Here is a 13,628-nt window from a genome sequence, read left to right as displayed (position 1 = left end):
ACGTATTGCGCGCGTTTTTATTGCGTACGTCTTTTTTTTTTTAGGGCGGAGAAGCAAAAAAAAAAAGCAGGAAGGCCCAACTGATGTCACGCGGTTTTCACAGTGTCCTGGCAACATGTGAAAAAAACGCAGGACACACGCACGCAACATCCGTGTTTACTGCGTTTCTTATTACGCTCCCAGACTTCCATGGGCGATTTTGGACGGCTGCCGTTTTAAATCTGCGCCAAGTACGCAGCACTAATCCTCCATGTATTTCAATAGGACCTCGTGTGCAAAATACCATGCATGTCTTATTTTCAGAGTTGTAGCACGTACATAAATATGTAATAGTATGTTTTCCAGAGCAACCAGCCTCCATGCTCACTACTAGTACACACTGGTTGCTAGGAGTAACAGCAGCACACAGTGCTCACGTGACCTGGCCGCTCATTACCTGTCCATGTTCTCTGCTCGGGGAGGTAATAGTACTTATTCCCGAACTGGTCAGTGCCCATGTGCTGCCTCACTGTCCCCAGTGTCCTCTGCAGCAAGGCGCGCAGCCTGTCCATGCTTTGCGCGGAGTAAGACACACGGCGGCACTAGCAACACAGCTCCGCGCCACCGGATTGGCTCGCGTAACCGGAATAACCCCGCCTCCTCTAATAATACCCAATCACAGCACCGCTTCCTCTTTGTCCTAGCCAACCGCGGCTCCGCCCCCTCTACCCCCAGACACTAGAGAGCAAACTGTACTAACAACCAGCAGTCTCCTACCGCAACAGCCGCCGCCATTTTCTAGAAGCGCTGGGCATTTGCTAAGATGATAGTGAGGATGTGCGGTGACAGGCTTCTTCCCGACTCACATCTTTTAATGCACCCTAAACTGTGCGGCTGCTGCTATTATTATCATTATTGTCACATTTTTCACCGTATTAACCCCTTGAGGACACTGCCTTTTTTTTATTAGTTATGTTTTTATTTTTTTCATTAACATAGCTGTTACTTTGCGGGATGAGTATTATTTTTTAATGCTACGATTTAATGTCACGATTGTTTAATGTCATAGATACTGCAGCACAATAATGTCAGTCCCTGCGTCAGTACAATTACTACATGAATTACCAAATTCATATATATTTTTTTTTGCAGAACTACTTAAAAAAAATAAAACATCTTTAAAATATATATATTTCCTGTCGCCATCTTTTGACCACCATAGGGCCCTTATATCCACGGGCACGCACGGTCTCCAAGTGTGGAATACCACAGCGGTTTCCACCCGTGCCCGCAACCATGAGGCCTAAAAAGACACTCACCTGTCCGAGTGCTGTGCGGGTCTTCTCTGTCGCGGCCGGATCTTTTTCCTTTGCATGGCGTGACTTCAATGGAAGCTGTCCATGCGGGAAACTGTGGGTGTTTTCCCATGCGTACGATCCATACGCCGGGAATAAATGACAGCCACGGGTATTTAATTACCTGCAGATGCCTAATGGGCATGTTGAACTGCGAATGACCCGTGCAGATTCCACAATTCAATTTTGCCGGTGGACATGAGGCCTAACTCGTTCATCTTTTGCATGCCGCAGCTGTGTGGCGGCTTGTTTTTCTGTGGGACGTCCTACACTTTCTATTGGTACCATGTGATCTTTTGATCACTTTTTATGCCACTTTTTTCTTAGACACAGAGTGACCAATAAAGCGCAATCCTGGCGTTGCATATTTTTTTCCAACAGCGTCTACTGTTTGAGATAATGCATTTTTTTCATAGCTCAGACTTTTATAGGTGTAGCGATACCAAATATATTTACAGCATGAGGGTGCATTCAGACAACTGTATATCGGCTGGGTTTTCACGCCCAGCCGATATACGGCGTCTCTCTCTGTAGGGGGAGGAGGTTGGAAGAGCCGGGAGCAGTGCTCTGAGCTCACGCCCCCTCTCTGCCTCCTCTCCACCCCCTCTCCGCCCCTCTGCACTATTTGCAATGAGAGGAGGTGGAACGGGGCGGGGCTAAGTTTCGGGAATTAGCTCCACCCCCGTCCCACCTCTCCTCATTGAAAATAGTGCAGGGGGTGGGGAGGGGGCGGGAGCTCAGAGCACTGCTCCCGGCTCTTCCAGCCTCCTTCCCCGGCAGAGAGAGACACCGTATATCGGCTGGGCGCGAAAACCCAGCCGATATACGGTCATCTGAATGCGCCCTAAAAAGGATGTTTAACAAATGCAAAAAAAAAAATACGAACACTCTCTTACTTTTTCATATACCGTATATACCGGCGTATAAGACGACTTTTGAACCCCGAAAAATCTGCTCTGCAGTCGGGGGTCGTCTTATGCGCCGGTAATACAAAAAAAAAAAAGTGTAAAAAAAAAAAATTCATTACTCACCTCCCACGGCGTTCTGTCGCGCTCCGGCAGGATGTCGCTCGCTCCGGCAGGCTGTCGCTCGCTCCTCATCCCCGGCGCAGCATAGCTTTCTGAATGCGGGGCTTGAAATCCCCGCTTCCAGAAAGCTAATACACACGCCAGCAGCCATGACAGCATTGAATGGCTGTGATTGGCTGAAGGCGCACGTGTTAGCAATCACACCCATTCAATGATGTCATTGAATAGTGTGATTGGCTGAAGCCACGGGGATGAGGAGCGAGCGACAGCCTGCCGGAGCGAGCGACATCCTGCCGGAGCGCGACAGAACGCCGTGGGAGGTGAGTAATGAATTTTTTTTTTTTCTCCACTGTATACCGGCGTATAAGGTGACAGTTGGGGGGTCGTCTTATACGCCCCGTCGCCTTATACGCCGGTATATACGGTATATACAGTTATATAGGAAATGCATAAACAGATGTTCAGTATACATGCTGTACATTCATAGTAACATAGTATACAAGGCTGAATATAGACAATGTCCATCAGTTCAGCCTGTTTCCACTCCCCATTGTTGATCCAGAGGAAAGCAAAAAAAAAAAAAACACAAATGAGACAGAAGCCAATTTAAAATTCCTTCCCGACTCCATAATGGCAGTCAGACTAATCCCCGGATCAACGTTTGAGTTCCTACCTGACTACTATACCCGGATCAACAACCCTGCTGGTCACCTAATGTCTATATCCTGTAATATCCTTCCGCTCTAGAAAGACATCTAGTCCCCTCTTAAACTCCTCTATGGATTTTGCCATCACCACATCCTCAGGCAGAGAGTTCCACAGTCTCACTGCTCTGACAGTAAAGAACCTCTTCTGTGTTGGTGATGAAACCTACTTTCTTCTTGATGTAGTGGATGCCCTTGTTACAGTTGCAGTCCTGGGTATAAACAGATCATGGAAGAAATCCTTGTATTGTCCCCACATGTATTTATACATAGCTACTCGGTCGCCCCTTAACCGCCCGGCGATTTAGTGGGGGGTTAATTTTATTCCCCTGCATCTCTTGTGACATTTCTTTCTGAATATACTTGAAGAAAACTATTTAATAAATTTGCCTTCCCCCATCATCTTCTATGATTTCTCCTGCATTATTTATTAAAGGGCCAGTGCTCTCTGTGCAAATCCTTTCGCAGACACTTATTTTAGAATGAAAACGTATACCATAAATGAGGTGTACTTTTGCATACTTTCTTACATTTTTGTGATATCTCTTAACTTATTAGTTTAATGCTCCCCATGGGTTACCTCTATTATTTGGCAGTCCAAAGGGGCAGAGCTCACGGAGCTAGGGTTTCCACCCAGCCATTAATTATTTATTAATGTCAGTTTAAAAAAGAACTGCTAGCTGCAGGTGTCACACTGATCACAGCAGGAGCAGCCCACGGAGAACTATAGCAGCGGATATGGAGTGGGTGAAATGCTTGTCTTGTTGCCAGTCTGGAGGTTCTCTACAAGGGACACTACTGGAGCGATTATGGGGGACACTGTTACTACTTGGGCCACTATATGGATACTGTTACTTCTGGGGCCACTATGGGGATCACTATTACTACTGAGGCATTATAGGGGTCACTATTACTACAGGAACAACTATGGGTGGGGCACTATTTCTACTAGGACCATTATGGGGGATCACTATTACTACCAGGGCCACTAATAGGGACATTATTACTACTGGAGCAACTATGGGGGGACACTATTACTACTGGGGCCATTAATGAGGTCACTATTACTACTTGGGCTACTAATAGGGTCACTTTTACTACTCAGGCAACTATGGGTGTAACTATTACTACTGGGCTCACTGCGGTAGTCACTATCACTACTTGGGCCACTAATGGCGCTATTGCTAGCAGGGCCACTAATGGGACACTATTAATAATGGGGTAACTATGGGACACACTATTACTACTGGGAACCACTAACAAGGTCACTATTACTTTTTCGGCTACTAACGGGGTAACTATTATTACTGGGGCTACTATGGGGTCACCATTACTACTGAGGCCACTACTCGTAGCGCTATTACTACCAAGGCCACTAACATGGATGCTATTACTACGTGAACCACTAGGGGGAATGCTATTACTACTGGGTTCACTAACTGGGTCACTTTTACTTCTGGGACCACTAATGAGGGCACTATTACTACTAAGGCAACTATATAGCTATATTACTACTGGGGCAACTATAGGGGACACTATTACTACTGTGGCAACTAACAGGGTCACTATTACTACTGATACCAATATGAGGATCCCTATTACTGCTAGGACCACTGTGGGGTTACTATTACTACTGGGACCACTATGGGGGTCACTGTCACAGTTACGGGATTTATGGGTCCGATAGTCACCAAACTGTGATGTACAGCACCCAAGAGCAGACCACAGGATCAACTTATCTCCAACTCATCAGATCCTGCACTCATGCAAGATGGAGCTCATGGCATACCCAACACAGTTTAACACGCCCCAACACACTTCGCTGCCACCACTGACCATTTACAACAGGTAGGTCAGCCACCTCAGCTCTGCTTATTGCGTGGATACGAGCCTCCTTGGTCTCCACTAGCTGACACACAATTAACACATTTCAGGGTTATGGATTGCTTAACCTCTTCCAATCCAATTTTGGATTCAGGGTTTCCTAAAAGGCTTTCTCTTTTTGCTGTTATACCACAGTGCCATCTGCTGGCTAAAGCCAGTGTGTGTGCGATAGAGAGGCTCCAACAGCAGAGTGACTGGCAATAGACGGTAAGAATACCCTGTCGGACGTTTTCTGACATTGGAGCTGTACAAGCTTCAATCAGGATGTAGGAAGACGTCAGACAGTGGATTGGAAAGGGTTAAAGCATTAAAGGATGACTAGAGATGAGCGAGTATACTCGCTAAGGCACTACTCGCTCGAGTAATGTGCCTTATCCGAGTATCTCCCCGCTCGTCCATAAAGATTCGGGGGCCGCCGCAGCTGACAGGTGAGTTGCGGCGGGGAGTGGGGCAGAGCGGGCGGGAGAGAGGGAGAGAGAGATCTCCCCTCCGTTCCTCCCTGCTCTCCCCCGCAGCTCCCCGCCCCGCGGCAGCACCCGAATCTTTCGGGACGAGCGGGCAGATACTCGGCTAAGGCACATTACTCGAGCGAGTAGTGCCTTAGCGAGTATACTCGCTCATCCCTAAGGATGACCAAATAAAGTTTAAAGTTTTATTCTAAAATGGATTAGCACTGATTAGGTAAAAATATACAAAAGGAGATATTTACAAAAGGGGAATGAGCATATAAATACACACAAAACAGTATAAAAAAATAAAAAATACCAGTTTATGAAGTTGTTTGAAACACTCCTGGGGCGAGGAACATGCAGGAAGGTGGACAAGTCCTGCATATAGATGCAACTCCTGGGTCTGACAGTGAGGGAAAGATACCCCTTTAGTTTTAAAGCCCTCCTGGGTCCTACCTCCACCATCCTCCTTATGACATCACTGAAGATTGGCTGAGTAGATACGCCGGAGGGAAACTCAATTTAATATTTCAGTCATATTTCCCACCATAAATTTACCTACAAGTGGATACCAAACATGATACGTGGAGGGTTATTAGTTTGGCAGGTCTGTGATTCTACGAGTCCTGAGAATCGCACAGCAATGGGAGTAGATGCGATATGTTCGAAAAATGCTCTTGGTCCCGAAGATATACCTGGTGTCTGGCTTAGATTATTAAATATCCCACTTATTAATTTCCGCTTTGATTAATAACAGTATCAGTCCCCATGCCACAAATTCTGGGTTTGTGTTTTAGAGACAGAATGGGAGACAATGGAGGAATGTAATGCAAACAACTGGCATCCCCTTGTACTTGGTAACTTTAGGGGGGGCTTGGGACAACCCTGATATACCCAGAAAAAGAACACCGTGTGAACACTGCCTAATACCACAGAGAAGAGATAATGCACATAACAGGGGTAGTCATGGGCGTCCATCAGACATGTCCGTTCATCCAGTTTTACAGGGAGTCACCCTATTTTCAGCTTCACCCAGTCACCCTGTGATATATGGTTTCTCACCCCGTTGATAGGAATAGAGGCTAAAAGTATGGCACAGACGCAGCAAAAAGACAAAATCCACCATTATCTATACAATTAACCTAATCAAGAGTCTCTTGTACATTCACCCTTCTAATATTTGCATGCAGCCTTACAGTGGCCCCCCAGAATTAATTTTACTAGTCAGCCCTGGGCACCCCAGTCCATCACTGTATTTATAGGATATGATCTGTAGTCTAAATTAAGATAGGCGTTTGAAGTCTGATATAAATAGTGGGTCCAAAATGAATTTGGGATTTTATCATAATATAGAGGGTCTGAATATATTTGGCCCACCCTTTTATATAAGTCACACACCTTCAAAAAGCCCCTTCCATTTTACGGCAACCTCCTGATCAAGTATCACCCTTTGAAGGACTCTCCCAGGTCGACACCTCTGGTCCATATTAACACTGCGTCTACAATCAATTTCTCCTTCCATAGCCATCACTAACAGAACTTTATGTCTCAGTGGAAATGGAGCTTCTGAGTTGTTGAGCCCCAATCAGATGCTATGCCGGCTGTCCTGGCAATTACACCCATGATGTTAACCCATCGTGCATAAAAAATAATATGAATTGTCAATTTAGGATATGGTAGCCAAATAGATGTGCCCAATGCAGGAAAAGATGAAGCGATAATCTTGTGGAGCTGTGCTCTTATGATAGCTTTGGAGCATAAACTGTCCACTAGATGGCGGTCTTCTACAGGAAACAGATTCTCAGGTCATCACAGCCTCTCAGTTTGAGTGATTGATGAGGGTCCCAGTAGCTGGACCCCACTAATCAGATCTCTATAACAACTCAGAAGTTCAGTAAAATAATCGTGATGTTTAACCCCTTATTAACCGCGCCTAATTTGGTACTTAAGGACACAAAGATTGTTTTTTAATTTTCATCTCTACATTTCAAAAGCCATAACCTTTTTATTTTCACGTTGATATTGCCAAATGAGGCTTGTTCGGTGTTGTAGTACTTATTGGTACTATTTTGAGGTACATATAATGCATTGTATAACTTTTATTAATTTTGGATTTTTTTTGGGGGGGGGGGCATGGTGAAAGAATACATCCATATTGCTACAGTTTTTTATGGCATTTACAATGTGATATATATGTATCACGATACCAAAGTTATATGTATTTTTTAGTTTTTTTCACTTTTGCACAAAAAAAACTTTTTTTTGGAATATTATTTCTTTTTGGCAGCACTGCATTGAAAAACCCAGAATTCTTTTATTTTCCCATGGATGTAGCTGTGTGCAGAATTGTTTTTTGCATGACGAGGTGTAGGTTTATTGCTACCATTTTGGGATATATATGATGACTTTTTGACCACTTTTTATTGCACTTTTTTCATATACGTGGTGCTACTCCATTCATTTTAGTGGGGCTTATGGAAATACCTGAGCCATAGCGCCTCATAGATATGAATGGAGCCACACTGTGCATGCACAGCCAGCGATCAATTCACTCCAGTCAGTGCAATGATAAAGCAGTGACCGGAAGTGTGGCAAATACGACCCCCATCGATATATCAATTTTCATCTAGTGGATTGGTAAAAACAGAAAAAAGGCCCTCTCTGGAATACCCCTTTAATTACCAAAACAGACATGTCCGGAGAGGTGACCGCTCCTCTTTAAGCCTCTTTTCAGACTCATATATACATTCAGTGGGTCCTTAAATAAGGGGACAAAGCAACAGGGGTCTGTAAAATATATATGTCCTGTATTTTCATACTATTGCCTATAAAATCAGACTTGTTCTTTTAATGTATCTGTATGAGTCCAAGCAGCTGCAAGGGACAGTAAGTTTGGGCCCATTTTTGGAACTCATTAGCCTGGGCCCCAGACTAAAGATATATAGGTACTATTCCTTAAGGGATTGTCCAGTTGTAAACCATTGATGGCCTATCCTCAGGATAAGTAATCAATAGTAGATTGTTGGGGGTATGTTCCCTGGTCTTCTTGCCAATCAGCTGTTTGTGTACTTAACTGACGTTTGCAGAAAGCAGGCAGCTCTGTTCTTACTGCACTGGCCAGGCTTGGTATTGCAAACTAAGCTCCCACTTAGCCTGCAATACCAAACGAATAGGAAATTTGTCTGCAATACCAAGCCTGGCCACTTTAGTAAGAATGGAGCTGTCTGTTTCCTACAGAAATCAGCTCAGTGCACAAGCACGCTAGCCTTACAAACAGCTGATCAGCAGGCAATGGTATCCCACTAATCTACTAGTGATGATTTATCCTTAGGATAGACTATTTCACAACCGGACGACCCCTTTAATAAATTGCATTTTTTGTTATTTAGAATTGCTGTGTATCTTCATGGATACTTTATTACCACAAGACACTACTTTCTCATAAAGAAACTTAATGGCACCATCATAACTGTGCACCTAAAAGTAGTTACCAGGCTACAGAATGAACAAACGTCATATATTGATAAAGCCTGATAAGGCCGAGGACAGCAGAAGTTAGTTAGACAATGACAGCAATGTGCATGCTTATTAACGGCCTATGTAACTATGGGATTTCCATTGATAAGAGAGAACAGATATGACTGACTTCCTGGTATTTCGGACACCTTCCTAGTCTCATACATATCCACTACAATAAGTTAGTCATCCTTGAATAGTCATGTTGTAAGGGGGTAACGTGATGTCACATGTGTGCTAATTATACCCACACAGGGGGTCTCTGGGCTAGCCCGCTCTTCCTCTATCTTTCTGAACTCTGTCCTGTTTCTGGGCAGAGGTTGGCGGGCATCTGATGCAGTGAGTTGCTAGTACCAAAGTGACCTACGGGCAAGAAACGGGTGGTGCCATCCTACCACTAAGAGGAGAGGACACATTTAGAGATTCTCTCATTGACATCTTGTTGCGGCCGGTCCCCGGCAAGGATAGCATTCACCTGTCTATGAGTACATGGACTCCACCTCTTGGGAGCTAACGTGGCTGCGCTCATAGACAGAGAGCACTTTACGATAAAAGAGTTTGCTAAGTATACGAACTGCGGCTGCATTTTGTCTGAGTGTTTTACGTGCGTGAAAAAAAGGGACCACGTCCTATTTTGGTGCATAATACGCCCGTTATAGCTTATAGGTACTATATATTAGCTGCATACCACGAATTATGCACCAAGGGTCCCTTCACATGTGCGTAAGTGTATTTGTTTGCATTTTCGCATTTTTGTGGCATGAAACATGCATATTTGTACGCGCAGCTGCTTTTTTTTACTGTACTATTTGCACACATTTAAAAAAAAAAACACCAATGTTCCCAGCTATTGAAATGGCCAAATTCTTTAATGACTGCCAGATGTCTTCTTTTCCCATGCAAATGTGCAGAAAAATAGTTGCCTTTTTTTGGAGCAAAATAAACAGGGAAAAGCCTGGTTTGCAGCGAAGAAGCCATAGTGCTCACCTGAGAGCTGCAGCCTCTTCAAACAGCTTATAGGCAGGGGTCCTGAGTGGCAGATCGGATATTGATGACCTATGCTAAGAATAGGTCATCAATACTGGAGTCCCAGAAATCCCATTAAATGTAAGTAAGTGATTACAATATAAGAGCAAAAGGAGAATTTTTTGCGGAAAACTGAACCCATGAAGGGAGGCTCTAGTACCCTGTTGTACCGCCTCTAGCTTGGATGCAAGATGTGATACAGGCGGGCATGGAGGCTCTAGTACCCTGTTGTACCGCCTCTAGCTTAGATGCAAGATGTGATACAGGCGGGCATGGAGGCTCTAGTACCCTGTTGTACCGCCTCTAGCGTGGATACAAGATGTGATACGGACGGGCATGGAGGCTCTAGTACCCGGTTGTACCACCTTTGGCTTGGATAGAAGATGTGATACGGGTGGACATGGAGGCTCTAGTACCCTGTTGTACCGCCTCTAGCTTGGATACAAGATGTGATATGGGTGGGTATGGAGGCTCTAGTACCCTGTTATACTGCCTTTAGCTTAGATATAAGATGTAATACTGACGGATATGGAGATATACAGGTTGTATATGGTATCCTGCATCATATCGCTCTACATTTGCTGTAACTGAGCCTCTAGATTGTGCAAACATGTAGGCTGTAGAAGTTGGCGTCCCAGATAATCCCATACATGTTTTACTAGTGATAAATCTGATGATTGGGCAGCCATGGATGTGTGATAATGTTGTGGAGACATTCCTGTGACCCCCTTGTGTGCGGCCGAACATTATCCTGCTGGAAAACGCCTCTTAGAAGCTGCCATGAGAGGAACACATGTGGCTGCAGGATGTCCTGAACATATCACTGAGCTGTCATTTCCCTTGTACCACCACTAAGGGTGACCGACTGTTGTATGCGATGCCCCCCAGACCATCACACCTGCAGGGGGGCAGTGTGCCGCTCCACAGCAAAGGCAAGATTGAGACGCTCACCCCGAAGTCTCCAGACAGGAACACGGCATCGTCAGTGCACAAACTAAACCTGGATTCATCGCTGAAGACAACCTGGTTCCACTCTGTAGCGTCCAGTTTCGTTGTTCATGACACCACCGCAAACAGACGTGATGGTGGGCTTCAAAGGCCGAACATATTATGGGCGCCATAAGACCAGATTTCCTTTAGCCAAGTGCTTTGAAATGGCTCTGACAGACACAGGTCTGTAACAATGGTGCCACCTGCCTCTGTATGGTGACAAGGACACATTTGGAGCTGTTTAGTTGTTGGATGCTCACATGATCCTCTCTACTGGTGGTCCGTTGAGAGCGCCCTGACCTTGGTAAGCTTTTGTGCATGCCCTCACGTATCTGCTGGTCCCAACACCTCCTAAGGCCTCATAACCACGGGAAAAATGTGGCCCGCACGGATATGTAATGCAGATTTCCGCAGCAGATGCAGTGCGAATGAACTTAACCCCTTAACGACCAGCCCATAGTGTTTTTACGTCCTGCCCAAGTGGGCTTTATTTTCTGAGGACGTAAAAACATGCGTCCTACAGAGAATAAAGCCCCGTGGGCTATGGACGTGACAGCTCCATGCTGCCTGTGCCCGCAGGTAGCCGACAGCATGGAGCTGTCATCCTGGGCTGCGGGCAGTCCCCCCCGACATTGCGATCGGCGCTATCCATGTGCGCCAGACGAATTACGTCGCGCGCATGCGCAGAAGAATGGGAACCCCGGGGAGTTTAAAATCTCCTGGTTCCCGGCTCCTGAAGGTAGCCAGGAACCAGGGGATGTCCCCGGGGACCGCGGCGAGCGGTCCCCAGGCCCGCGATCGCCTCTATCCAGTGGATAGCGGCAATCGCGAAAAAGTTTAAAAAAAAGTAAAAATAAGGTTAATTTCAACTCCCCTCATGGATCGGATCCATGAGGGGAGGTGAAAATACTCACCCCCGGTCCTCAGCAGTGTCCCTGTCCTCCGGGACCTGAGTCCCCTTCTGCGCATGCGCGCCCGATGATTGACATCGGGCACGTGCACAGAGGGGCTCAGGACCCGGGAAATTTAAAATCCCTCTGCACCTGGCTGCCATGTGTAGCTAGGAGCAGAGGGATGTCACTGCAAAGATGATCACTGTTATCCAATGGATAGCAGTGATAATTTAAAGTAAAAAAAAAAAAGTGTAAAAAAGTAATTTTAAAAAAGTGTAAAAAAGTTTAAAAAGTAAAAAAAAAAAGTTTAAAACGCTTACATTTCATCTCCCCTCACGGATCATATCCGTGAGGGAAGATGAAATTACGTACCTAAGGCCCCCAGATTTATCCGCGGACCTTACCACAGCTTCTGCGCACGCGGCCGTCGCCAAACCGGCAGACGCATGCGCAAAAGCCGTGGATTGCCAGGATAACTTAAAATCTCCCTGCTCTTGGCTACAAAACTTAGCCAAGAGCCTGGAAATTTCACGGGGGGCCGCGGTGAGCGGTTCGTGATCACGTGTTCGCCGTTATCCAATGGATAATGGCGATCAAGTAAAAGTTTTTTTAAAAAGTTAGTTTCATCTCCTCTCACCAATGCGATCGCAGCCCATACGCAACTACATTGTATACGGGCTGCAGGTACCCGCGTCATCGCTAAGCGACGGTGTGGGAAATACAAGCAAAAAAAGGTGTACTGCGCATGACCGCCTGCGTGAGTAGGCAGTTATGCACAGTACATTGCGCGTCCGTACGCAGGGTCACAGCCGGGCTCACAGCTGGGATCCGCTGCGGGCCGCCGCAAGCGGATTCCACCTGCGGCTGCGTGAGCCCGGCGTTATTCAGACCGCTACCTGCGATACGTATTTTACAAGAAGCCCCGGAAACGCTTGCCTTCTTGCAGTTCCAGGAGCACCTTGTTAAGCGTCTTCTGTGTGAGACCGCCGCACCTCATCAAGCTTACGAAGACTCACGGAACGCCACTTTTTACACCCCATCCCTGAGGTCACGAAATACCCCCCAAAAAGCATGGGAGGAGGGGGAATACCCGGTTTTCTTGCCCCATGTGCCCAACCCAACCAGCCTCCGTAAATACCCCTGTCTTCGGACATAAAACGCAGTTTATATTATTACCTTTATCTAATAATTAGGGAATGCCAAAAAATGGGGATGGCGGGGAGGGACGGATTATTTTTAGGAAGTCAATTTTTTTTTCCGTATAAGTGGGCAATGGGGCCTGGAATTTATTCAGTTCTGCCCTGAAATCCAGCGGGCATTCCCTCCATTATGGGCCTAGCCATGTGTCCTGTAAGTAGATTAGTGCCACAATGGGTATGTTTCTGAACACGGGGCAAACGGGGGTATCCATTTTGGGGTGAACGTCTTCATTCCTATGTACACTGTACAAAAAAACCCATTTTTTAAATTGCCCAAAAAAATGCAAATCGTAATTTTTTCCTTCTGCTTTGCTTAGATTCATTCAAATACTGTAGGGTCAAAATACGCAGTACACCCCTAGATAAATTTGGTAAGGGGTCTAGTTTTCAAAATGGGGTCATTTGTGGGGGTTCTCTATTGTTTTGGCCTCTCAATGGCTCTACAAGTGGGCAATGGGGCCTGTAATTTATTCCGTTGTACCCTGAAATCCAATGGGAGCTCCATCCATTATAGGCCTAGCCATGTTTCTTTTAAGTAGATTAGGGCCACAATGGGTATGTTTCTGAACACGGGACAAATGGGGGTATCCGTTGTGGGGGTTCTC

General features: G+C 45.8%; 1 protein-coding gene across 2 annotated transcripts in view; it reads right to left on the bottom strand.

The window, feature by feature from the left end:
• NDUFAF2 (NADH:ubiquinone oxidoreductase complex assembly factor 2) overlaps window positions 1–610 on the bottom strand; it is an 89,747-nt gene extending 89,137 nt beyond the window's left edge. The window contains exon 1 of one of the 2 annotated variants that reach the window (XM_066602778.1): window positions 437–610. In XM_066602778.1, the coding sequence (XP_066458875.1) occupies window positions 437–551 (115 nt within the window). In that variant the 5' untranslated portion in view covers window positions 552–610. The remainder of the gene's footprint in view (window positions 1–436) is intronic. The other variant, XM_066602777.1, reaches the window with a different exon arrangement.
• Window positions 611–13,628: the final 13,018 nt, after the last annotated feature.

The sequence above is a fragment of the Eleutherodactylus coqui genome, chromosome 5 (genome assembly GCF_035609145.1).
Source record: "Eleutherodactylus coqui strain aEleCoq1 chromosome 5, aEleCoq1.hap1, whole genome shotgun sequence".
NCBI classification, from domain to species: domain Eukaryota; kingdom Metazoa; phylum Chordata; class Amphibia; order Anura; family Eleutherodactylidae; genus Eleutherodactylus; species Eleutherodactylus coqui.
The sequence above is the reverse complement of the archived record's forward strand: the minus strand, read 5'-3'. Positions and strand labels throughout refer to the sequence as shown.